At 41.5% G+C, this 27,038-nt stretch overlaps 1 protein-coding gene across 3 annotated transcripts in view; it reads left to right on the top strand.

The window, feature by feature from the left end:
* The window catches only part of vps50 (VPS50 subunit of EARP/GARPII complex), a 101,424-nt gene that overhangs the window by 5,861 nt on the left and 68,525 nt on the right, over positions 1 to 27,038 (top strand). For all 3 annotated transcript variants that reach the window (XM_084379808.1, XM_084379809.1, XM_084379810.1), the window contains exons 3-10: positions 3,309 to 3,431; positions 4,322 to 4,393; positions 10,518 to 10,571; positions 16,620 to 16,690; positions 17,241 to 17,358; positions 18,404 to 18,439; positions 18,875 to 18,957; positions 25,344 to 25,386. In XM_084379808.1, coding sequence (XP_084235934.1) covers positions 3,309 to 3,431; positions 4,322 to 4,393; positions 10,518 to 10,571; positions 16,620 to 16,690; positions 17,241 to 17,358; positions 18,404 to 18,439; positions 18,875 to 18,957; positions 25,344 to 25,386 — 600 coding nt within the window. The remainder of the gene's footprint in view (positions 1 to 3,308; positions 3,432 to 4,321; positions 4,394 to 10,517; positions 10,572 to 16,619; positions 16,691 to 17,240; positions 17,359 to 18,403; positions 18,440 to 18,874; positions 18,958 to 25,343; positions 25,387 to 27,038) is intronic.

Below are 27,038 nucleotides of genomic sequence, written 5' to 3' on the forward strand. Positions count from 1 at the left end.
ACATGCAGTTACCACTTTCCACCAGCAGGGGTCACCCTCAGTTTACTTAACACCCCATTTATGTCTTATCAGGATGATAGAACTCTGCTCTTAAAAAAGTGTTCATTTAAGACAGGCCGAGTGCTTCACCTGCTCAATATTGCATCACTTCCTTTAAAGTTTTAGGATGAATATGACTGGCTGAGTACCTCCTGTGCAATATGTATTTTCTGAAGATGGGGCCTGGGGCTAGAGCTGTGAAGATGGCATGTTTGATAACCATTCATTAGCTCACACGGGCTATCTAGAGGGGGGGAACACAGCTCATTTTGACAGTTCGCAGGTGCTGTGGCCTTAGGTGACCCAATCAGAGATAAGCTTTTGTCTAATTATTCTTCCAAGAGCCTGATGATGCACTCGCATAATGAAACAACTGCACGACAACACAGATACAGAGAGTGCTCGCTGTTGGCTCATTGATATTCAGAGCAAAATGACCGTGGAGGAAAAAATAATCAAAGACTTCCAAGTAAAAAATTCAGTAGTATTATTACCTGTTAACCCAGCAGCTGACAGCAGTGTCGCAGCCTGGATATTGTGATTATGTCCTAATGTCCCACAAGACAACTGTGTTAAACCCTTGTTTAGGAGCACATGAGGCCGTACACCCAGTTAGGCTCACATAAATATTCAACACTGATTACAATGAGGGGTTTTTGATTTGTTCATCTAATGAATGATTCCATAGCGGAAATAATTGGCCCTCCTCTCAGCCGTCTTTCTCTCCTAACGTCTCGCAGGATTTTCCATGAACCTCCTGTTGTTTTAGTTTCCCCTTGCATCGAGGGCCCCCATGTCGTTGAGCACCTTTTTGTTCCGCGCCTGTCTTTTTTTCTCCCACGTTCAATCATCACCCCGGACAAATATCCACTTTGATTTTTTTGATAAGGCTTGTTAAACGTCCGAAGCACATTTTGGACGCAAATAGATTTCTAATTTCCGCAACGAGGCGAGAATTTCATTAATTTGGGGTGGATGGTTTGTGTGTCCCTCATCCTTCAAAGTGAAATTTGATCAAAGCCTCACAGCGGCTGATGTTGGGATTTACACGCGGGGCGCGTGGGGGCGTCTGTTTTGCTTTGTGCCCACACAGCGACAGGAGAGGAAGGGAATTATTTAACACCAGGTAGCCTCTCAATTCAAGTGTTCACCTAGAGGTGTTCAGAGGATTTTCACATCACTGCAGGTGGGAGACTGAGGTAAATGGAGGGAAAAGAGAAAGACAGAGGGGAGGTGAATTGCTCCTACCGGACTGGAGAGACCACATCATTGTCTTCTTCTTCCTGCTCTAACTTTTCGCTATCAATGAGTCATCCAGCCTCCCCTCCCCCCTCCCCTCTTTGCTTTCTCTCTCATTTGAGCTGATTTTCCCACCCACCCTTTTGATGGCAGAGCGTGATCTCCTACCACCTCCCCTCCTTTGCAATGTCACGCACTCGCCCACACGTTCCCCCCGCAAGGCTCCTGCTCACTTCTTCACCTGATTCAAACGTGGCAACAAGCACACACGCCCAGAAGGACCCGTGCAGGCATTTTGATTCTTTATTTGCCTCGTTTAAATTTATGTATGGTACATAAAAGGGATTCTTTTTGTGTAATTGAATTAAACAAGGCTATATTTGACTGTGGATGTTAAATTTACTCACAGCAGCGGTGCCTGATATAAACGTCACTCAGCGAGAGACACTCTCACCCACAGGAGCAGATTCAGTTACATGGGTGGATGGCACACTTCATCGCTTTGCTGCACGCTTCTCGCTGATAGGAGCTGGGAAAATATTAGTGGTTAGGCAGGTGTGTAACAAGGTTTTCTTGATCAGCGTCTGCTATCCCATGAAGTCTATATGAGATGATGTGTGCAGACGTTTAATGGAGGTTTATATACATCTAACTAATAGGGCTGTGGATGCATATAGGGGCGTATATGTCCGCTTATTCCACATCTATTCTGGTTCGACTTGTTCCCAAGCCTGCTGTCTATTTTTAGTGCTAATGCCTGAATGTATTGATTCCTCACAAAGACGTTGTTTGACTCGGCAATTGCTTTAAATGAAGGATTTCCAATGTGAAGCCATTTAGCATGAAATGGTTTCTGTATACGGGATGCCATATTGTGCTCCTTGGATGGAGGCTTTCACGTGTTGGGAGGTTGTTCTTTCGACTTCCTTGTGTTCATGAGGTTTTAAGTCGCAATATAGGACAACATGAACGCTACAAAGTAGGGTTGCAGCAATGTACCGTTTTCAAGGTATACCATATGATGGCTATCATACTTGTACATTTGCTTATATATGGAATTATACCACATTAGTAGTATTTATAAACTATCCAAGTGTGTGACAAAATTTCAGGCACACTGGCACGACAAATGAAAATGTTGCACTTCACAGACTTTTTGGCGTAAGACCAACATAGTCGCACCCTGCAGCCCCGTTGAGGGAGCGTTTATGTAAATGTTCCCACACCACATGATTGCACTCAATGTATATGGTAAAAAGACAGTGATTACTGACACAGCTATACTCTTGTTCTTGTATTAATTTATTGTTTAGCAACTTTGTTTGAGACTGCTAACACAGTGGCTTTGTTATTGAGCTGTGACGATATCTCGGCTCATTAGGAATGTGGGTTAAAAACCCCTTCATCTAAAAGAGTCGTTCCAGCATTAAGCCTCGACGGATGCACAGCATGTTAATCAATGCGGCTCTGATGTTCCTCTGAAGGGAAATCTACTTTTTATTTCTTGGGTCATTCCCTTCTTTTTCGTCTTTTCCTCTCAGGGCTGCCTGAATTCCCCCGTGACAGCTGTCCAACGAAACATGCTGCAATCTTCTCCCAAACTCTGTGATTAATATTCTCTTTTCCCACTTTTTTTTTCCCACTCCACACCTCCTCTCTCCCTTGCCGCTTGTTCACTACCTAATTTTTATTCTCTTCTCATCACTTTGTCCTTCACCCCTCTCCTTGTCCTTAAACTCCTCTGTACCTCTTGTTCCTCTAATCCTATCTCTCTTGCCTTTATTGTTCTCTCCCCTGGCGTCTTTCCTCTTTTTTTCCCCTGTATTACCCTTTTTTCTATCTTCCCCAGTTTTAATGCGTCTTCCTTGACGTTTATATAACAGATTTTGTTTGTTGTTTTCATTCGGAAATGATGCAATACTTTGTTTTGGACCTTTTCTGTTTGTGTCCCAGTGTGTCTGGAACTTTCTAAAGTGCTTACTTCAAGGACATCTTTTCATGCTCTCTCTCTTTTTGTCTCGCTCTCTTAGGAGGAGTTGCGGGAGCTGAGGGAACAGCCCATCGACCCACAGGCGGAGCAGGAGATCATCGACAGCATCGAGGAGGTTTACTTCTCCAACGACTCCTTCGACATGGTGCAGCACGAACTGGAGGTCAGATTCTCTCTGTATGAACACATTTTTGACTGAATGAGAGACTCTTGAGTTCCCACGCTCCCTCCGTAAAATGTATTAATTTAATCACACCCACCACATTTCAGTAATTAAGCATTTTTAATGTGGACAAATGTGGCATCCTACGCTTTGAACCGCGTCTGACTGGCAGACTTAAAAGCACTCTCTCTCACCTGAACTGCTGTCTCTTACACTCCTGCCGAGCCGCATGCGTGCCATTGACGTCCCGATTGATGGATTGCATCCGCTCAACAGAGAGAGGGTGTGAAATCTCATTAGATTTATCTTGGTATTGCTACACCATCTGAAATGAGACTCTCAGTCAAGGGGAAAGTAATTACCTATCATCCTTTGGGCCATGGATTTGTAATATCTTCTTTCCCTCGCAGAGTTTGTTTGCTGTTTGCTAAATAACGTCCTCCACCTTCTTGACTAATCTGACTTATGATCTGGCAAAGTGTATTTATTGAGCAAATTCTTTTGGCTTTTTTGAATGGAGGAAGAGCTGCAGCTATCTTCAGTCACACCAGTTAAACCAGCTTAAGCCCTTTGAAATACCTGGTGAGATATCTTTGAAAAATTAAGATGCTCAAGAGTGAAGATTAGCTCTCTCAAGATAAATGAAATCTCTGCTATGGCCCTGAGCACCAGAACGTGGATACAGTCATAGCTCTGGTTTGGTTATTTTTCTGTCTAACACACACACAAGTGACCTTTACTATGCAGAACAGTAGACATGCAGCTGTATAGAAGTAAGGGGGGGCTTACGGACTGTCTTTGTGGATGTGTCTGGGCGCTTTCACCAGTGTAGGAGGATATATTGTAAACAACCAATAAGGTTGTCTGATTCTGTGTGTGTGTGATTATAGAAACTCCCACCTGAGCTGAACCTGCAGGAGCTGGAGGAGTACAGAGACAAGCTGAAGAGACAACAGGCAGCAGTAAGTATAAGTGTATGTTAGCGTCATTTCCAGCTGGAAATGGATGCAAAAATCAAGAGACACTATTTGAGTCATTAAGTTCAATCCTGACCTCAGTAATACTAAAATAATAAAAAAAAAATCAAGGCAGTCCATTTAGTAGCTCTTTTCACAGCTTTCGACTGTGTGGTTTGGAGAGGCCAAAGTCTTGCACGCCAGATTTATTGTAATTTTAACCTTTGTTAGTCCTTTTACTGTGCCGAGGTGGCACTATGTTGGTGTTGATGACGTATGTTATGCGAGATGATGTAGTTCACTGAGCGATTTTGCACAAAATTAGATGATATTTTACATCTTTATGATAAACAACAACTTTATTGATTTGAAAAATGATGTTTTTAATCACCAAACATCCCATGTGACTTTGGCTCCTTTGGATATGTAGCGTATAGTGCACGATTGTTTACAGTAATGTCGTAGGCCACCTCCTCTGGTCAAAGGCAGACGTTCCAGTTTGACATTGGTGGATTCTTTTAAAGACTTTGTTCATGCTGTTAAAAACTGAACTTCAAAGTTCATTCTTATGCTTGAAAACCAGACAGACCAGACATCGCCACCTCAAGGACCATTAAGTGGCATCTCTGGAAAATGGAAGTAATGAAAAGTGCATTGAAAAACACACCGGCACACACTGCAGACATACAGTATGAAACACTAATACATCTGGAAAATAATACTTAAAAGCCTGTTTTCATTAAGATAAGAGCTCTGAATATCTGCCTTGGCTCCATTATTTCATTGAAACGTCGAAATTTGCCCGGCGGCCCAAAAAAATCCTGTCTGCCTGCCAGGTAATGTCTCAGCACAGTCAACAACAACGTGTTGAGTGTGCCCAGTGAGAATTTTTCTGAAAAGATGGTTAAAAAACTACCATGGTCATCGCTGTAAAGACTAAAAACTATATTTTTCACTATAGTAGAATATTTGAAAATTTTCATGGTGTCTTTGTCCAGCTACAAAAGAACAACATGCTCACGGTTGCTCGTTGTAAAGAAAGAAAGATGTTGCCGTTGCAAATCCACTCTGCCTTCTGATCCACAACCACGGCATGCAAAATGTCATATTTTACAATAATACATAAAACTGCTCCCATTATGATGTCCTGGGAGCTTCCTTAGTTCCATATTTATTAGATTTTGTATGAAGTATTGAATGCGTTTGAATATAGTGACGTGCAGACCACTGACGTGCCTACCAGTATAACTCTGGAGATGGGGATATGGGAAAAGACAGATGACTGATTCTGACCTACACCCCATGGCAATAGCTTGTGCCAGAACTCTGATATCAGACTCTTGCGACAGCAAAGCCGTTGTTCTGAGGTTAGTCAGGTACCCACAGCTTCAGGCTGGAGAGCTGGTCTGTCAACAGACTCTATTTTTAGAAACACGCGGGGAGAGAAAGCAGCTCCTTTCTGATCCCTCAATCCCCCGGTCCACCGCTGATTTCTCACACTTTTTCCTGACAAGCTTCTGTAGTTTCGCGCACCTTTGTCTCCGTCCATCCCTCAGCTTTACTTTTGTTTTTCTTTGTGCTTTGCTACATTTATTCCCTCCAAGATAGATATTTTTTCATACCTGCCACACATCCCTTCTTCTGACATTTGTGGCAGTTGCCGACAGAGCTGTCTGTTTATTTGAGAGGACTTTGTGGCCTCTGGCATGGTGAGACCTACAAGTTAGTAAAGCCTATTAATACACAAACGTATGCTCACACATACTGTATCTTATCTCTCTTTCTCTCTCTCTGGCTTATTGAAATAGATGTGATAAATGGTCCAGTGTGCTGTAGACCAGAAAATCCACAGCTATGACTCTCAGAAATCTCATCAATGCAAACCTGCAATCCTGAGTCTATAAAAGCAAATCCTCTAACTGTTTGTCTACCTCGACGCCCTGAGGCTTTTGTAAATTGCCCATGATAGATGCAGTACCTTGTTTGATTTGTTTACATCATTTTTTTTAAACTGGCCTTTTTTCTGCCAATGATCATCTTGTCTCTAAAATAATGTGAGCTCAAATCCGCATCGTGTATGGTATGAACATATTATAGCAGAAAAGACCAACAAGTAAAGCGTGTGTTGTGTTTTTCTCACTATCCCACTGATCAGACATTTTCAGAATAATTATCAGGAGATGGAGATTACACTTGTTGCCATTAATGAATAATGACTTTCTTTTATTTTGCAGTTAATATGTTTAAAGGTATTATTGATAACATTCAGCCACGAAATGTGTGTGTGTTGCTTTTCATGTTATGTTCAAGCTAATAACCCTGACATTGCTAACGCTAGCTAACATTAACGTTACCAGTAACACTAGTTAGCTAACGCTGGGGCAGTATGTATGGCACATACTGTGACTCAGCCTTTTTTATATTTTTTTACACAAACTGGCATCTACCAAGACCGCTGATCGCTGACCGCTTATACCAACGGCGTTATAGTATCAGCGCATAAACCTTGTTAGAAGCTGGAACCAACCGTCAGAATTCTAACACAGAGATAAACAAAACAATAATTTTGGACCCGACGAACATTTAATAAGTTTGGTGAAAATATTTATTGTTTTATTTTAGCAAAACAACACTGTTTTCTTAACAGGGAGCCTGTGTGGTTGATCTCACTCTTTGATTTGGTTCAGTATAGAGAGTTCTTCCTCTCTGGTCAAAATCAATGTTATCTTTGGCATCACAAATGAGATACCAAGTTTGAAATACGCTAGCAGAGCACCGTCTAAAGGGTCTGCTGAATTTTTACCTTGTGTAGGTGTTAAGTCCGAATTAATTTGACAATTCACACATTTTTTTAAATCAGATATTTTATTGTGAAACCATGTATGTACAGTATGATGTGTGTATGTGCTGCGGTTAACCGAACAAATGCCAGTCTCCTGCTGCCCACACCCACACACACACACACACACACATACACACACACCAGCAAGCCTACAGAGGCACACAGTCGTCAGTGTGTGAAATAAAGCAGAGCCCTCTGAAGAAGTTACTCAAATGACTCACCATGGGGCTGTCGTGTGTCGGCTTTTCCTCCTGGCAGAAGACGTAGAAGGTCTCACACACTTAATTTGTGATGCCATTAGCAAGTAAAGCAGGTCGATGTACAGTAGGTATGTGTGCACTGGCGGGGGCGTGAGTATGTGACATAAAAGCACAGTACTGTGCCTTGTGTACTGGATGTGCTTGACTCGCTGTTTGCCACTGCTTCTTCACTCCTGCTGTGCTGACACATGTTGACATAAATATCCCCCCAATTCCCTTTCTTCCCATCTCCTGAGTCATTTGCTTTAGAGTAGCAACAGATTTTCTCTGATATAAGAGAAGAGACCAACTGCCTCATGTCTCCGCCACAGTATCCAAGCTTAATTGGCACCTCAGACTTTTGCTGGGAGAGGCTCATGGCAAATGGCTGTTTCATGCATCAAAACAGCGGCTCATGCGAAAAATTCAAGGGTCCAGACACAATGTTCATTTGTGTGTTGTTGCCTTGATTCTAATCTACACAAAATGTGAAAAAGCTTTTGTTAATGTGGACACAATGACAAAGTCATCTCTTCCAAAACCTGGACTGCCCTTACCAGCTATACTTACTGCATGCATGTTTGGTGCTTGCTGCCTTTGTAGGGACAACATATGATCAGTATCACAACATTTTGCATGTTAGTTCCCAGATCCCATCTACCTCAAAGTGACTTTCTTTACGGGAACGCTGGCTGCTGAGATGTTGTGGGAGGCAGCGTTAATAATGTGGATGAAGATATTCAATTTTTAATGAAACTTGAAAGCTAGAGATGACTGCCCCTCCTGCAGCAATAATGAATTCCCTCCCTCCGCTCCTTTTTTTTTTGTAAAGTTAGTAAAGCTTACGCAACCTTTGCCTCCCTGGCTGCCGAAATTCTCCCTGTGTTTAAATCAGGCTGAAACGTCGTCCTGCTGTGCAGAGGAAGTTTCCAGTAGTGTGTGAGTGATTGAAAATGTTACACCAGAGATCACAGCACTGCCTGAGAAACGCACACAGCTTCAAAACGCAACAACGTCCTAGTTAGAAGTCAGTCGAGTCGACATGACATGAGAGAAGCTGAACCTTTAAAATAAATGTGCCGGATGGTATTTTCATTTTGCAATCTTGACTTTTTTTTTCCTGCATCACAAACAAGACCACTTGTTACAAGTGCAGTCGCAGTGCATCAGACAACACTCACTGTTAAGTTTACTCTGTCTCGCCTCGTAGCTCTTTTAATCAGGAACACTGACCTTCACTATTACTTGGCTGCTCCACTGCTACCAGCCCTAATTAGTGCTAGCTAATTTAGCTTTAATTGCCTCATACATCTCGGTGAACACTTGCCAGAAGTAGCAAACGTGTTCTTGCTCATGCACGTCTATTATAAGACCGTATACAGTACATCTATGGTGTACAACCTTCTTGCTAACGAGCGAGTGCTTGATAAACTGTCCAGACATGTTCAGTATCTGTTATCGATGCTTGTATTTGTTTTCATTCTGATAGATGATGTCTGTGAGCTGCATATAGCATCTGTCTTCTCTTGTGACTTTCTCCATTTTTCCTCATTTTTTATCCCCCTCATGGCACATGTTACTGTCTTACTGTGTGCCTGAGTTGATGACTCTCTGTTGCAGTTTTGATAACGATTACTCTGCTTAGTATTACATGCACTGCGCTGGTTTTACAACCCAGCTACTGCACAATTAGCCCCAATTTTTTTTTTATGTGAGGGCGAGCTGAGAGCTAATGACTTTGGCCTTTGGGCTCAGAAAGGAGGGTTTAGCTACTCACTGCTGGGTTTCCACTATGTGTTTAGACTCTTTCACTCCTTTTAAGTGTTAAGTGTTATGTGTTATAGTCAGCGAGTTGCCAATAGGTGGCATTATGGACTAATTTTGCAGCATCTTTGTGAATGGCTGAGTGTCTGTCTTGAGCTTCTCTGACATGATTCCTCACTCTCTTTTAGTTACTCTGCCATTAACTTTCCAATTTCTTGTACACTTTCCAAGTACTGAATATGTTTCCTCTGTGGCCATCTAACTCTAACACATTTGAAATGAACGGTTTCAGCTGAGCTGCATTCGCCATCTGTGTAGATCTCCAGTCTGCCACCGTGCATACTTAACACATGTTGAAATGTCATCCCCGCCCCTAGCCTGGTCTACTGCATACTAGCAGACATGAACACCTCCTCACTATTCTGAATAAACACGGCTACTTTAACAAGTCTACTTGGTGTGTGTATGCGTTGCTGTGCATAGTTACACAGTAAATTAAATGGCAAAGAGGGTGAGTGGGAGAAAGATAGTTAGTTGGTTACATTTGGAGTAGTCATTGTCCTGCACAAGCAAAAATAACATTAATCTTCCTACACTCTTCACTTTAAAGTTGAAATTAAAAGTTTTTTTTTTTTATAAGTCAAATATAACACAAATGTCTCAACAGGAGGTAACCTGGAAAGCGATTTTCAGCTCAACTGTGTTCAGGCAAAATTACATTCATATAATATCCAAGACAGACTTAAAAAACAAAACCAGACCTTTTGGAAATGTGTTTTAGGTATTGAATGAGACTCATGAGTAGGAGTTAACCTCCACCTTGTACAACCTTGATTGTGTTGTCCTTCAGCGTGGCTGAGGCTACGATTCATTCAATTTCCATTAACCCACAGTGTTCTTCAGCTTTTTCTTTCTCCCATAACAGCAGCATCGGACAACACTCATAGCCGAGGGTCATACCGATCTCATGATCATGCTGACGGTGCTTAATGCCATCAGGAGGACACATACTCTTTTGAAAATTAGAATTTTACCTCGGCCGTGGGTCAAATTGATAAAAGCGACTTCAGAGCAATGCTATTGAGAAAGACATTGAATGTGATGAAACTGAGAGAGGCTTTGGCAAATTGAACTTTAGATACAGACGTCAGTGATTGTTATTCTTGCTCTGTCCAAGATAGCAAGATGACACTGGCCAAAGTGTGCTGTGACATTTAGGAAGAACATCAAAGTGTTGTTTCACTCTTTTTTTAAAAAAACAATATCTCTCTCCCCTTCTCTGTAGGTTTCTAAAAAGGTCGCAGATCTCATTCTGGAGAAACAGCCCTCTTATGTGAAGGTAAGCTTCCAGTGTCAACACACAACCGCATTAAACAACTGTTTCTGTCTCGTCTTGGCCCAGCCACTCATCTTGAAGAGGAAATATTTCAGCTGCTAAAATTTCACACCAAAACATATGAATCATATTTGCCATTTGGCGTTTTTTTTTTCTCGGCATCACTTCTGTTACGATTGGACACCAGGTTGTTTTGATGCCATCAGGGCGTCAGTGGATGTATTCCTGCATCAGCTGGTGATTGGCAGCAGGATAGGATAGAATTTCTGTAGCCATGGCGATGGGAATTTTGACTCCGTCCATGGATAAGGAAAAGGGGGCAATGATCTGGGTTTCAATCAGAACATCAGTCCATAAAATCCCTTCTTTGATCGCCTAGTGATGGTGCAATGAACTGAAATGTACCAGCATCTTTGATGATGTCTTCATATCAAGCCAGAAGACATTCAGTCTATTTTTGATCAGATCCAGGAGGAACTAGAGATTACAAGAGATCCCATTTGCTATAGTAATGAGTCAGAATGACTCTTTTGACAGTAGTGCTGTCTCATTCATCTCATTTTGTTTTAAAATGCACCTTGCAGCCTAAGCAACATTCTTGACACCCTCCAAACCTAAAAAATATGAGCTTAGAGTAGTTTACTGAACACACTGCTACATTGAAAGGAATTTGGTTGATTCTGACCTTTTTTGGAGGTTTAATCATCTTGGATATCAACACTTGTGAGTAAGGAAATTCTGCAGATGCTGGTGCAGCAGCAGCTGAAGACAACACCAGCGTCTTTAAGTCAGATAACCACTGTAGGTAAACATTTCTGTGTGCATTTTATGTGATCGGTGGCTGCATCGAGCGGTTTTCAAGATAAAAGCACATTTTGGCAGGAGATCAGAAACTGTTGGTCTTTCGACTTACTTTATTTAGCGAGCATACTTCACTCGTCCCATCAGATACATCAGCATTGAAGTCTGGTAGAGGATGTCAAATTTGTGTTTAGTCAGTGAAGCTTTAATCTCAGCAAGACACAGAAGATGACTGACAGCTTTAACAAATTTGGTATATAGTGAAATTGCAGTGAAATTACCATCATTGTTAAACCGTCTGAAGGTCGATCTATGAATAGTAAATTGATCATTATTCCGTGACCCTCGGTGTGACTCTGCAGAGTCAAAATGACGCCAGGGCTTATTAGTAGACGTTGCTAGGGATTTCGGGGGCACTTTCACTGACCCTTCCCGGCCCACATTCACTTGGTCTACAAATGCCCTGTGGGGTTCAGAGGGCTCTTCAGTTTCTACATCTGCTGCATTAATGCTACAGTGAGAAGGAGCGCAGAGTTTGACTGCATCACTTCCTCACATTCAGAAAGACTTAGAGGCCTAAAGAATCCAAGACCAATGACGTACTAGGTGCTTGTGTTTAAGGATGAGTAGTTGAGAAAAAAATGTACACATCGTATAGTAAATATGAATGTAACTAATAGCCGTGACCAGATGTTTTTGGGTTATCTGTCTGTCCATATGTGCCCGTCCATCCTTTCCATTGTTGTGAACATGATATCTCAAGAACGCCTTGAGGGAATTTCTCCACTTGGACTCGAGGATGAACTGGTTAGAAATGGTGGTCAAAAGTCACTGTGATCTTTGAAAAATACCTTTTGGCCATGACTCAGTAACCAGGAGCTACATTGATAACATTGTATGAAATTTCTTCAAACTCTTCACTACATGAGCTATATCATGAGTCTGGACAGACATGGATGTTAACTGCAACTTGGCTGGTGCGTGGAGGCATTCAACCCTGAGGCAGTACTTCTATTTTTTTTGGTAGTTCTCGATAATAATTTAATGCGAGTACTCAAATATGGAAATACCCATCCCTTGTTTATCATGTACGGCCCGGTAAATACGTCTCCCTTCGAACCATGAAAGGTTGAGAAATGGGAACATCTTTGTGGCTCTTCTCACTGTTCTGTGTTTCCTGCGGTGTACCTGCTTGTATGTGGAGGAGTTTCACCGGTTTTCCTCTCAATTTGTTTCTCCCCCACTTTTCTTATCTCTGAGCGTTCCTGCATCAAACACGTACGCAGAAACACATCCTGCTGCACAAACACAGCCACGGGGCAAAATGCCACTTCTCCCCTAGTGCTCACGTGCTGTGTATAACACATCGGTGAACACATAAATTGTGCAGACACGTACACTCATGCCTCAGAGCTTGAAAGGACGGCCCGCTAAGCGTCTGATGTGATTCATAGCTATGTAGTGACTAGCCTCTCATCTGCTGGGAGCTGTTTCTGATCACTGCTGCTGCCCTCGAGTGACACGTGGCCGCCGCCTAGAAAGGGTCAAAAGTGTGATCGGGCTCTGTCGTGTGGAAGATTCATCATCACTGATTGATTTACAGCTGTTAGTGTATATTTTTCAGTTACCTACATATCGCTTCCCCTTCCCTTTATTTGTCTATCTCTAAATTTGAATTTGTTGACAGATGTGACATATTTTCCATTAGTTCAAGGAGCGATCCAGTTAAATTGCTGGATCAATCAAAGGGTAAGGTAGTGTGACGATTTAAAATAACTGTGAGTAACTGCCAGTTTTGAAATTGAGTGGCCAACTGCACAACCCTTACTTGTCAGGGAAGAAGGATTGCCTTGTGGGAGTTCGAGTTGTAATGAATTTGCACCAGGTAGCCCTGACTGGGTCACTCAACACCAATGTAAAGGAATGGTCTTGGACTGGTATTCAATTATTTTCCACTGGAAACACTTATTCATCACAGTTACTGCTCGTGCCTTTGTTTGTGTTCCCCAGTTGGCTCCTCTGCGCGAGACTGGTAATTTGTGCTACCTTTTGTGTTCCTACCTGCCAATTGCATGAGGGTCTCAAGGTGGTTTCATTGGGGATGCTAGAGATTGACAGGAAGCAGGGTTGTTAATATGTGCGGCATGGTCACATGTAAAAAAATGTCAACTCCAGCTGTGAATCTCTTCACTTGAGTGTCTTAAATATTCACTCAACTCTGTTTTTCATTCACTTCTACAAAAGAAGCGACTGGGGCAGGGCCAAAACAGGAGCATCATTACAATGTGTAGGCAGGATGGGGAACATGGAGCTAGTGCATAGTCAATGTGCTTGGGGGTCACATGGAGGACCTCTTATGAATAAATGAATAAAGCAGCTTGGAATATAGTCTAGCTTGCGACTAAACATCTTCTCCTCCTTGACCTTCACTTCCCACAACATTGCCTGTATGTGTGTGGACATTGTAGGAGTCAGTTTGGAGAGTTTAATTGTACTTGTGTGGGCTTACCTTTCTGTATGTGTACAGTGTAGATCTACATGGAATTCAGCCTTTATTTGAACTTACTCCATTTATTGATTTATTGTTTTTTTTATTTTTTATACCTCCATCATGCATTCCAGCTTTTTAACCTCTTCCCTCCAGTAAAACCTGCTAAGCTGATTGAGCCCTCTGTCTGTCAGGTTAACTGTGGCTTACAGGCAGGATAGATGGCTCAGAGCAGTGGAATAACAACAAATTGGTGCCTCAGGCTACATACTGAGCACTGAGTGTGTTGACCACCTGTGTGTATGCGTGTGTGTGTGAGTGTGTGTGTGTGTGTGTGAAAGAGATATATAGAGAAAATCAGTTTGAAGCTGCAAGAGTGTATTCAGGCTGGTTTTTGTCTTTTTCTGTTTAGAACATAACTGGATGCTTGAGTATCTGTTCATCTGCTATGTACAGTATTACCTGTGTGTTGATAATGGCTGTCTTTACGAGGGGTAGAGAGTATGAGCCAGCCTGTGTGTGTTCATCTTGTGAAGCGAAAGATCCATCTTTGTCGAACACAGGAAAGAAAAATTGGAGATTTGGATTCACCTGTACAGCTCGATCCCCTTCACTCTGAACATTTTGATGAGTCTAGCTTTTGTGAATTCAGTCTTTTACTCAGACTAGACACAGCAGAGGTTTACAGTTGTGGCTACGCTACTCCCACTATGTGAATCAATCTGCTGGATTCTAAATGTTTCCTCAGCGGGACCTGGTGAGTCAGCCCAGTTTAATCGAGTTCCTGCTGCTTAGAGCGCAAGGGCGTTTTCTGAGGACAAATTTTAATGTGCGTGTGAATGTACCAAGGCCATCATGGCACTTTCATGTATTAAGAAACTGTTCTGACCAATGCTAATGAAGTTACTGTGCCAGTGTGTAGGATTTAGGAGGACCTGGGGGCAGAAATAAGTGTATAATATTGCCAAAAATGGAATTTAATATTCATAATTAAGTTTTCACAAGTGCATATTCGTTGCCTTTTTGTCATCTTAGAATGAGCAATTTATATCCACAGAGAGAGCTTGTCCTCTTCCACAGAGACTGTAGCCCAGAATGGACAAACTGAACACTGGCTTTAGAGAGGGCTTTGTGTTTTTTGCGATTTTAGCAGCAACCGCAGGCGAAAATGAGGCAAGGAGTGTTCAGTTGGTTGCAATTTGCATGAGTGATTAATGTTATGTCCATATTTTCCTTGACTGTGTTAAAAATACATTTCGATGGTGCTGTTCATAACATTTACTAGTATTTGTATTACTAATATTACATACATCACTTTTCATTTTGGGAGAGACCATTATTTGCTTTCTCGTCAAGAGTTAGAGGAAAAATTTATCTTCTTTATGCTAAAAATGAAGCTACTGCTACAGGTGGTTAGCTTAGGTTAGCATAAAGTCTGGAAACAAGGGGATACAGCTCACCCGTCTCTGCTGAAACACAAAACACAAATGCAAAAAAATGTAAAAAAAAAACAAACAAAACACAAGCTAAGCTGAGCTACCTGGTTGTAGCTTCATATTAAGCATACATATATAAACGTGGTATCAAATTGAAAGTGAATGATTAATGATAGAAAAACTTCATAGAATAAGTAAAATAAATGATAAAGTAAATTAAGCTGTAAGCAATATATTGATCTGTCTGCCAATAAAGTGTTAACATTAACTGGAACATTCGGAAAGATGTCGACATACTTGTTTTCATGAATTTCACAGGCCCTGAGCAGAAAAGCATAACAGTCGCATGGTGCATGTCCCTTCGGAGAAAACTTGAATCAGCTCTTGCAAACTGTTCGAAGGACTTCTCAAGGGCTTCGTCAGCACTCAAGATCATGAGGGCAGATTAGTTTGAATAGGATCATTGATCACATAACCACAACTGAAGTGGCACTTTGATAGTGTTGTTGTTTTTTTTATTACCGTAGAAAATGGATTTCTCCAGACTATATTCTGCTGGTGAAAGGTCATTTGACAGTGCTGCGAGGGCATTTTTGTGAACACTGGACCTCTTTTGCGGAGGGAGATTCCACATTAAAAACATCAGATCAAAGAACAAGCATCTTCCACCTCAGGCATGACATCTGGCAGATCCAGAAAATCAAAAACAAAGAGTGAAAGAGAGAAAAGTCGAAAATATAACGGAGGTGCACTCTGGCTCGGGGAGTGTTTGTGCTCACAGAAGTCGTTGAAGTGGCCTAAAAACTGATCTCTCACAGCAGGGCGCTCATTGATCCTTGTCTAAATGTCAAAGCTCTGAAGAAAGGAAGGTTTTCTCTCATGTTCTGTATGTTTTGAAATTTGTTCTCTTGAACTACCTCTCACATTGGCATGGATGATTCACGTCTTGCCAAAACAGCATAATCTATAATATCTGTCTTCATAAAAGGCTCACAGCAGGACACATCTTACTGATGAGCACCCCGATGTGTGTGTGTGTGTGTGTGTGGGGGGGTGTGTTGCTGTGTTGCTGTTCAAGTCAGCACAGTACTTAATGGGGGAAGTGATTCGCTTGGTAAATTGCATTATTGCAGGCATATTTCACTGACAGCAGCAAACGATCTAGTCTAACAATATCTTTGTGTCATATAGGCCCTTAACATTATAGAATAAGGTTACAGGGCTGTTTCCTAGCATAGTTGACAATTCTTTGGATGAGATTTTCCAGTGTTTATAGATGTTGCTATGCCTTATATACTGTCTTTTTAACTTGCTTCATATCCACAGGAACTGGAGCGAGTGACAGCGTTACAGACTAACCTGCAGCTGGCAGCAGTCATTTGCACTAATGCAAGGAGGTAATGGTGTTCTATTGCCTGCTATCTATTCACTAGATGAAGTAGCTTCTGAAATAGCCCATTCAAATTGCATCTGCATAGTAAGTGCTCTTCTCATAACTTGAGATATGATAACATTCCTTCCCTTCATATATTCTCAGCCTGTTAATATGGTCACAAATGATAAGTATTATAATAATCATTCTGTCTTGTTTGACCTTGAAATAAAGTCAGAAACATGTCGCCATACATGCTTCTGCAATTATTCTGTCTTAGTGTTGGTTAAAGTTTTGGTGGTTATAGTATACTGTGTATTGTAACAGTAATTCCTTCAGACATATTACATTTTCATGATGTATGTGTCGGGCACAGATTTTGGTGAACCTGAAATATCAAAAACCAGATTATTTGTCCCAGTGATTAGTCCAAATACGCACGTTTCAATAAAATAGGCTACTAGTGCTGTCACTTCCTCACTAATTGCAATAATTACCGAAGTTAAAACACCAAGACTACACACAGTACATTTTTGATGTTGTGTTTTCTCTTTACTGCAACGTCTTGTGTGAAGGCAACTGAGCGTCGCAAAGGAGGGATTCACGGAAGCCAGCCTAGGTCTATTGGCCAATCAGAGGAGACGACAACTGCTGACAGGCCTGCTTAAATCGCTGAGGACCATCAAGACGCTGGTAAAGTTTAAACACAATATACTGTATTTTTCTTCTGGACTGGATCAAGATATAGTGTAAAGCAGACCATTAAGTGGGCGCCCTTGTGCCCAGTTTTGCCCTTTAACAGCCTCATTCCAGCCCTTAGATCATTTTGTTAGTAGGCTAATTAGCCAATTGATTAGTAGACCGAACGCTTGTACCTTTTGGAGGATGGCTGAGTGAGAGCAATGATAATAGAATCAAATTAATCTGTGTGTTTTAATTATGATCATTTCACATATGCTAATTCTTAAGTAGCAATTAGTCACACAGTTGGAAAAAACGTGTCAAGAAATCAGAGATGTCGAATCCAATCGTGGGTTGCCGTGAGATTCCCACCCCTAAAAAGACCAGAAAAGCAACCAACAGCTGAAATGTACATGAGTAAAATCTGTATAGGCTCCAGCAGTTACGCTTGCAGCCTTACCACCCTGAGCACGCACCATCTGGTCGACAATTGAGTTCCCCCTCTGACCTTCCTTCAAAAATTCTCCCTTCTCCCAAATAATTGCATGTTTTTTATTGGGTTTTTGCTAGACCCCTACACGGATTGTCATTCTGATTTAGTTCACTTTCAGGACCAAATTAGTACCTGCCAGCATGAGTGCCATGCCCCTCACACCATCCAGTGAGATGTCAGTTTAAATAAATGAAAACTTGTGCCAGGTATCTTTTGGATTACTTGTGTAAAACTCGGCCATTTGTAATTACCAGTGAGCTGCTTATGTCTGTAAATGTCCTACAGTGCTAAACATACCAATCATGCCACTGTTGAGACATGAATCTATGTAGCCTATGTAAAGTACATGATTTAAAATGAAGATGAAAGTTAATCAAACATACCCTGTTGTAATAATTTGCTTTGATCATTCGCTCTAACCGCAATCATTAAAAGATTTCGCTGCCATGGTCACAGCAGGAAGGCATGTAATTAGTGTTGAACTAGTTATCACTTAACATTGTGTCCTGTTATTGACTTGACGCTGTATTAATTTTCTTCCTCTTGGCATTCTTTCCCTCACAGCAAAGAACAGACGTAAGACTCAGCGAGATGCTTGAGGTATTGTAATCCACTCCACACACACCAACACACATGCAGAGATATGTTTATAATTGACTCAAAAGGTCAAACATCAGTGGGGATTCTGCTTTGAAAGCCAAACCCACACAAACATGAGACAAATGCCTATCTGTTATGAAGGTCAGCTGTGGCACATTGAATAGATTTGACTAACAGTGAGTGTAATCCTTGGTTATCTGCAGAGTATCTGCAGTAACAACCATTTTTAATAAGATCAAAATGGAGCCGATAAAAATGATGCACAGAAGAAGTCACCTAAAACTGTCATCATTCAGAATAATCTCAACTTTCTGTGATATTTTGTTACCTTTTTAATAGTTTTTTTTTGTTTTAAATGACAGAGTCTATACTGCACATACAACCCCAGCCTATAAATAGTATTTTTTACATGTCGTCACTGCTCTGTTCCTGTAGGAGGAAGACTATCCAGGTGCAATCCAGCTCTGTCTGGAATGCCAAAAGGCTGCCAGCACCTTCAAACACTACAGCTGCATCAGGTACAGTACGAACAGATTAAGTGATATCTAGTTTATATCCAAATGGAACCAGGCATGGACTTTATTTTGTAAGGTTGGATGGAAAGTTTTCCGATCATGGTAGAATAAAACACGATACAAATATGATGATTCTGAGAAGTGTTGTTCTAGAATAATCTGAAGTCAACTCTGCTTCGATAAATGAAACTAGGAAATTGGTCTCCCTTAAAATCGTGACTGCTGGAATGTAATCGGTCTTTTTAAGAGGCTTTTTACTTCGTCTTGTTTTGCTCAGCGTCTTTGCCTTGTGGCTCTGCTGTGACGTCAATGCAGGTCCTAAAAAGTCAGTGTTAGTGGGCTTACAGTTTGGCAAAACCAGAAAATTTGCAGCGAGTGTAAGCTTGCTGCATTTACTGTTGTCTTTAAGAAGCATTTATGGAATGCAGCTGCCAGCTTTGACCATATCATCACTCATTTTTTTAGTTTGAAAATAGTTTTTGGGATCAAAAGGTACCCACCTACAAGATGAAGAGAGACAGGCATCTGGGGAGTCGTGCCATGCAGATGGTCAGATGGAAAAACACTTCATCGAACAGACGCGCAGACAAACTCAATGAGACACATGAGAGCATCTGCGGATGTTCTGACATGACCATCAAGATAAACCCTCTTCTCTCTCTTCTCCTATCTAAGATTGAAAGTATAGGATATGCTGAAGATTGTGTACCAGAGGGGCAATCATCTCTGTCCCTGTGATTTCCTATGTAATTGTGCTCAATTTGTGGTGGTAGGTGGGCGCCACAGTGCTCTTTTCTGTGTATTGATTAGGGATTGATCAGAGATGCACGCCATTGCCGTCTCTCTCTCTTCCTGTGACGTGCGCAGACTCAAGAGCATTTAATGAAAACGAGTGTGGGAATGAACGTTTAGCTGCTCCCAACTCACACCAGCGTAACACCAACACGTGGTGTACTGCTGCTGCTGTCATTTTTGATATTTTTCCATGTATGGCAGACACCAGACACGTGCTTGTTGGTCTATTTATCACAAAGCAGTGAGCTCCATGTCAATGTCCAAACAGTGCAGTTAATGTAACATTAATAATGTCCACAGTAAATAGTAAATAAACCTTGAATGTGCTGGGATGGTGGTTTCCAGTGATACCACATATTGCAACCAGTCTATCAACAAGAAAAATGCATAGATTTCTTCTATAATTGTGAGCGTCACTGTACTCACGCAGACTGGATGTGTAATCGAAGGTGTCTGTGGCAGCTGGATAGAAATTCGATTGCCCTCTTCACCTGTGCTTTCCTTTGCAATATGCTAATACCGCTTCCTGAATGTCGTAGTTTTTAACACTGGTGCATTGATCACACACCTGTCACGCTTTGCATCAGCATGCACATTGTACTTTGGCTGGAACCTTGACTGCAGCATCGCCCTCCCTGAGCAGCCAGTTGCCGGTCTGCTGCTCTTTGATTCAACCTTGTAGCTATGCTTTTCCATGCCCCGCTGAATGTCCTACATGGAGGCACTGCCTCATGCCTGCCCTTTCCTTGTCCCTGTCCCCAACCCTTAAGCCAATACTGTTTTCCCAAGAAGGCACTTAATCAGCCTCACGCTCTGTCTCAGTCCATTTTCATCAGGTGATCCACATGGGCAGCTGTTGGGATGTAAGATCCCCCCATATGTCAGCACGGTGTTCATAAACTGTGGACTCTACTGTGGCTTTAGACAAACAAAAATTTTATGTAGCCTGGAGTGTCTCTGTGGTATTGTTAGCCTCAGAAGTACAAGAGAATGGGAAAAGAAGTTCATTTTTGGCATATGGCTGCTATCAATGAAGATACATACTATACATGTATTGACAATCTACATTTTTCTGCCTTTACGTGGTTTAAAGCAACGACAATGAATTTGTAACTGGTTATGAAACAGTCTCAATTTAATGCCGATGCCTCTATATGACCTACATAAAGAAAAGAGACCTTTAGTGAGAAGTCAGATAGAAACGATTTATGGCTCGCAGAGTGAAGTGCCCAAGTTTACAGCAGCCGGAGGTTTTTTGTAATAGAACTTAATTTATGATGTTATACTTTGTGGTTATAGCTGATACTGGGGCAATGAGCGATCAAGTGTGAGTGTATTGTAGCAGAACACTTGAGGTTTCTACCCAAACATGCATTTGCTCTATCATCTATATCGTTACTTATAGTCAGGATTCTGATTAAGAGGCCTTAAAGGAACAGTTCACCCAAAAAAAAAAAAATTCAGTCATTATCTAATCACCCAGATACTGATGGAAAGTCAGGTAAAGTTTCGTAGTCCACAAAACATTTCTGGAGCTTCACAGAAAAACGGCGTTGCAGCATTCTCCGAAGCAATTGAAGTGGATGTTTTAAAACGTAAACAAAAACTCAGCTAGTTGGGTGTAATCCAAGTCTCCGGAGGCCCCGAGTTCCCATATTGATTTGAAAAGTATGCAGTCGAGCTCATGCACCAACTTTGGATAGGCTGTGCGTAAAACCTGGTGATGGTGTGAATAACTTATTTTCAAAACACTTTTGGGTCTCCCACACCAGTTGTCATACAAATTATCAACGGGTTATTCTAGGTGAAGCCCCTCCAAATATGCACTTCAGCTAATTGCCATTTTAGCATTGAGGGAGATGGTTTGTTTAGGGGTGCTAATCTAGGCCAAGGACAGGGCGGTTCAGCTGCATGTTAGAGAGGAGCCAAGTGTAGGAAGGCCAGAGGGCTCCTGCGTTAATTCCTGTGTCTGAGATACAAGGATAATTGTGTGTTGGCTGCCCCTAATGACACAACAAGCACTGCAGCAGTTTACCAATTTATTCAGAATGACAGCGCTTCCTTCGTGGTTGTTGTGTTTTCTTTGGAGGGTGTGTGATTGCCTGGCAGTGCAAATTTTTAAGAGGATCTCCGTGTGTATAAGCTTCCATAGTGTGTCACTTGTATTTGTGTTTACTTGCTAGCCTTAAAGAGGCCCCTCAGCACTCCGGTCAGTTACTTTGAACTGAACAACAGCGTTTCGAGGTTGTGTTTTTCTCTCTGGCAAGTTTGGTTTCAGACATAGAAAATCAGTTGAACTGCAGTGCATTTATCTGTCTCTCTGTGTTTGTCAGCAGCATGACTTTTTTCTGTTATACTTGTTTGCTTGGAAGAAGGAAGGTTTTATATTTGTTTATTTGCAACTACAGTCCTTTTCACGATGAGCTCCAATTATGCCTGCATGCATTTAATTCTCCAACAAACCTGCCTTAGTCAGACATGTTATCTGCTTTTTTCTAAATGTGTGGATTTAATTGGATGTTCACATAAGCTGCTGGACTTAATAGTCAGTATAGCAGACAGACTGATTACCCTGCTTATTCTATTATTAGGCCCAAAAAACATTAGCAGACTCTGCCTAAACCTAAAGCATTGCAAGATATTTAGTGCATACCTACCTTTAGAAATTGCCGTAAATATTCTATTTCTTGACTTTCTTAACTGTATCCAAGTTTTACATGGACCCTGGTCCAAAAAACAACCAAAAACAAGAGGGATATGGGAACCTGATAGATTGGTATAAAAGTGTCCCTCCTGAGCCAGCTTCAGCTCAACTTTTTGTGTAAAAGCCCATGTAATCCTGGAGAATGGACCGTAGCCAGAGCCAAATATCTGATTGTTATCACAAACCTTGCACTCGCCCAACACAGTAAATGCTCATGCGCCTGGTCAGGTGTTACATTTGTCGTTCTCAAAACTCTCTTCTTTGTTGAATCTTTTTCTTCTTCAACTCTCCTCTTTTAGCTCCCCCCTAGCCAACCATGTTTCACTCTTTAAAGCCCTTCTCCCGGCACTTTGTTGCCTCTCTGGCTCCCTTGCACCGTGGCTAACATGACGACAGCAAAAACGGCATTCTTCATGAAATCTGAGCATCCGGCAAAACCCTGAAAGCACATGAGTCCACACATTGCCTTTTTAGCAAGTCAGCAGTCACTGTGGAGGAACTAGCCCCAAGGCCCCGTGGACACTGAATGCCAGTGGTAATTGAAAACGTGGTGGGGAAAAAACCCCCCTGATTTCCACGTAACTCGTAAATTTACATCCTTGTGTTCCCCCGCAGGGCACAGATTGTTAATTAGTTTTTTCTCATCATCTGTTATTTATGCATTCTATCTGATCATGGAAAGGGTGCCAGTATGTTGGAGGGAGCACGTGCATAAACAGTCAGTGGACAGCAACGTTTATAGTAATATAGACACAATTACAGAAGGACTGAATTAGTCCCCTGGGTTATTAGCTTCTAGTTGACCTCTTGTGGTGTTCTTCAAAAGCCCAGAGGTCTTGAAGAAGATCGAGGGTCTTTGTGGGTTGCTTATCTTGTATTACGCCAAGCATTGATTGCTCTGGTTGGTTTTCCAGTTCCGTTTGAGACTTAACCACTGAGCTACACTGATTTACAACTGTGCATTAGTAACATTCGGCAACAGCAATTTTGACGATATGAAGAGGGAGGCTATGGGTAGACAGTTGATTCTACGTTAACTTGTGTTAGCTAGTCAGGATGAGGTCCAGAAACTGTTCTTTTAGGTGTTAAGAGAAGAGTTTGACATTTTGGTAAATAGGTTAATTTGCATTCTTTCTACAGTAAGAGTGATATTAGAAGATTGGTACCACTGTCATGTCTGTCTCTAGATATGGATCTAGAGTCAGCTAATGGTTAGCTTAGCTCAGCAGCTCAACAGCTCGCCTCACTTAATATGTTTTATCTTGTTTGTTTAATACAAATGAAAGGTAAAAACAACAATTTTCCATTTTACTTGGCCTGGCTTTTGATTAAATAAACAAGATATAACGAGTTAATGAGTGAGCCTTGAGGTGCTGTTAGGTGTTGAACCTTTGTCAGAGGCAGGCTAGCTGTTTCCCTCTTTTTCAGTTCTTTTTGCTAAGCTAAACTAATTTAGTACTCTCAGGTGTGTTTTCCCCTGCGTGCTAGTCTTGTGGGATGTGTGTCTTGTCTCATACGCTCTTCCAATACTGTTCAGTTTGTGGTTTAGCTTCTGTTACTCTATGACACTGCAGCGGGGGAGTATACTAGAACAATCTGCGATGAACAGGGCATTTATCCTGTTGGCCTCTGCTCCTCTGGTGCATCTCCTTAGTATGGCTGCCAGAGTTGTACGCCTTTGTTAGCACTCTCCTGGGCGCTGCATATGGACGTTTAGATGTATGTTTTCAGTAGCCAGGACCTGACATTGATCTGCCCACCCGTCTGTAGTTGAGCCAGCTTGCGTACTTCTTTGTGTTCTCTTTATATTGGCATCCAATCGTGGTTTCCATAGAGGATACTGACTGTGACTTGCCTTACTAAGCTTGTGAATTTATGGTGTTATCATTGCTTTGGTGCATACCAGCTCACTGGATTCAGTTACAGTGTGGTTGTACTTCATTACATCTTCTTCATCTTACTTCTTAATTGTCAGTTTTCCATCGGTGTGGCTTTCTGTCTATTACTCGTCCATAATATTTGCCACACGCAAGCACACAGGCAGATAAAAAAGGGTTATAGTGCATCGAGTTTTGTAAATGGCACGCTCATTTTGTTACCTGTTTTGCAAACGACCCGTGGGAATCAATCTGCAGTCTCCTCTCAGTTTCTCTGCTCCCTCCTCCTCACTCCTTCCCCAACTGAAGCTGAAATGCTTAATTAGCAATTTGTTAAGGACACTCTCTCCCTTGGGCGACTGTGGTCTCACAAGGCACAACATAAGAGCGGGACTGACCTGAAAAAGACCCCAAGCAAAGCAGGGACAGAGAGAAGGGGAACGGTGGAACAGAGGGTGATTATGAATGGGTGCAGTGCAGGGGGAGTCACAAGGGAATTGGTGGTGTCTTGGGATGGCCAAAACAGTTGTGATTTCAGTTGCTACTTTTGCAGCTTTTGAGTTGAAAGCATTTCCCAGGATGAGGCAAAAATCCAAGCAAACGCTCCAAGGATGTGTAGGCGTTTTGTATCTGTGACAGTCTGGTCCTCACAAATTATGCAGCAGATTCCACTGTCCAAGTTTAAGAAATTGAAACACTTGAATCATACAAAAAAAAATCACCCTCCAAAAATATGTGTTGGAAATAAATGCTTAAACATTTGTTCCCTTTTTGCCTTGTTTATAAGAAATCAGAGAATCATAAGACACACACGTGTTAATGTGGAGATATAAGCGTCGCCATAGTGTGATTCATATAAAAGTTACTCAATTTGTTTTTAGAAAAATGTGGGCGATTTTCATTATTCAATCAATCAATCAATCAATCAATCAATCAACTGATATTAAAAGTAAGTGCTTTTCATTTTCTGCTTCAAAATCGAGAAACTAACATTCTTCTTTTGTCCTCTACAGTGAATTAAATTCCAAACTACAAGACACTCTGGAGCAAATAGAGGTACGTGCTTCCCTGCTTTATCTTTAATTCTATTATTTGAGACCAATATCGGCAAAAAGACCTTCAGCAGTGAATAATATTTTGTTCTAACCTTGTAATTTTCCAGAAGCCCCATCTGAAAGAAGCAATTTAAACTTCATTTTGACATTTTGATAGTTTGCCGTTCTCATTCTTGGTCTGCCAAATATTGACACATTCAGAAAGTCATTACTGTGAGTGTACAAGCAAAGTAAATTATATCTGTTTCATCTCTAGCTGTGTCGTGATGCTTGTGTGTGATAAATGGTATGCAAAGCAATTTTCTCCGCACCGCCACCGCTGCGCCTCAGTTGATTAATTACTTACAGTTTTGTCTGTACACAAGAAACAGGCGTGCGTGCACACACACATACCTAGCCATGCACCAAGGTGCTTGTTTGTTTTCCTGTCAGCATGGGTTTGTGATTAAGCAGAGCAAAATCCCCCAAAATCATAAACGTTAACACTTGCACAAAGGATTTGGAATCTAACACCTTCATCTTAAGAGTGCCAAGAGTCAAAAGCACTCGTATTAATGTACCCATGCCAGAAAAATAGACATTACCATCCCCTACTGTCAACACTGTCTATAGAAAAGTAATCAGCCAGACAACGAATAAAGCTATTTTTCTATAATGCTCTCTTGGCATGATGAGTCAAAGTAGAAATCCAGAGGATGTGTTATCAGTGATGTTTTGTTGCTGTTGTACAGTGTTCACTATAGTAAGATGCATTCGCTATTGGGCATATGCTACTGCACTTTTTGACACATCAAATGAAGATCTTTTCAATAAAATAAAGCAACACTATGTAGTAATTTGTATTTTGCATGATTTAGCGGCCGTCATGTTTCTGAGTGCGACACGTAGTCATAAATGCAAATCCCAGTTTGTCAGATAATGTCATGTGCTAACTACAAACAAAACTTGGCACACCATAACAGTATTCTGTGTGGAAAACTGATGTCTTGAAGCAAACATGCATGCCCAGGCATCTTTGCCATGAGGCAGCCAAGGTCGTAATGCCAAGCTAATCTAACCTGTCCTGAGACAATAACACCTGGCTGTAGCATGCTACTGGCTAAACCTATGTTGAAATAGGCCGACTTGGCTTATGATCAGAAACTAGCGAGTTGACAACTTTGCTCACACAGCCAAACATCAAGCAAGTGCAACAACACAAGACGTATATCTTACCAGCTAATATTACTCACCATTGAAGCTGTTATTTTAAGGTAAAATAGGCACATCATTTTGCTTTAAGTTAGTCATGATAACCAACAATTACAGTATGACTTAATCATTTATTTACCAGCTAATCATTTTTCAGCTTAGTTTCCTACTGCTATTTAACCAGAATGTACTATGTGTAGGATTTCTGTGTGAATATTGTAGAACGATAGACCATCCCACTAAAAAATAGCGCAGTCTATGCGTTGCTCATTCATTCTCAGTGTCCTTGGGTGGGTATTGCAGTCTGTCACAGTGTGTTTTTGATACAAGCAGTAGGGGGCAGCAAAGACTGTACTGCGGTCGATTTAATTATCAGGCGACCGATCAACCCATGATATATCACTGTTAAAATCCTGCAACATATAATATAACCACACCAATTTGTTTTTATTTATCTTTCCT

The sequence above is a fragment of the Pagrus pagrus genome, assembly GCF_965226575.1.
Source record: "Pagrus pagrus genome assembly, chromosome: 17".
Taxonomy (NCBI): domain Eukaryota; kingdom Metazoa; phylum Chordata; class Actinopteri; order Spariformes; family Sparidae; genus Pagrus; species Pagrus pagrus.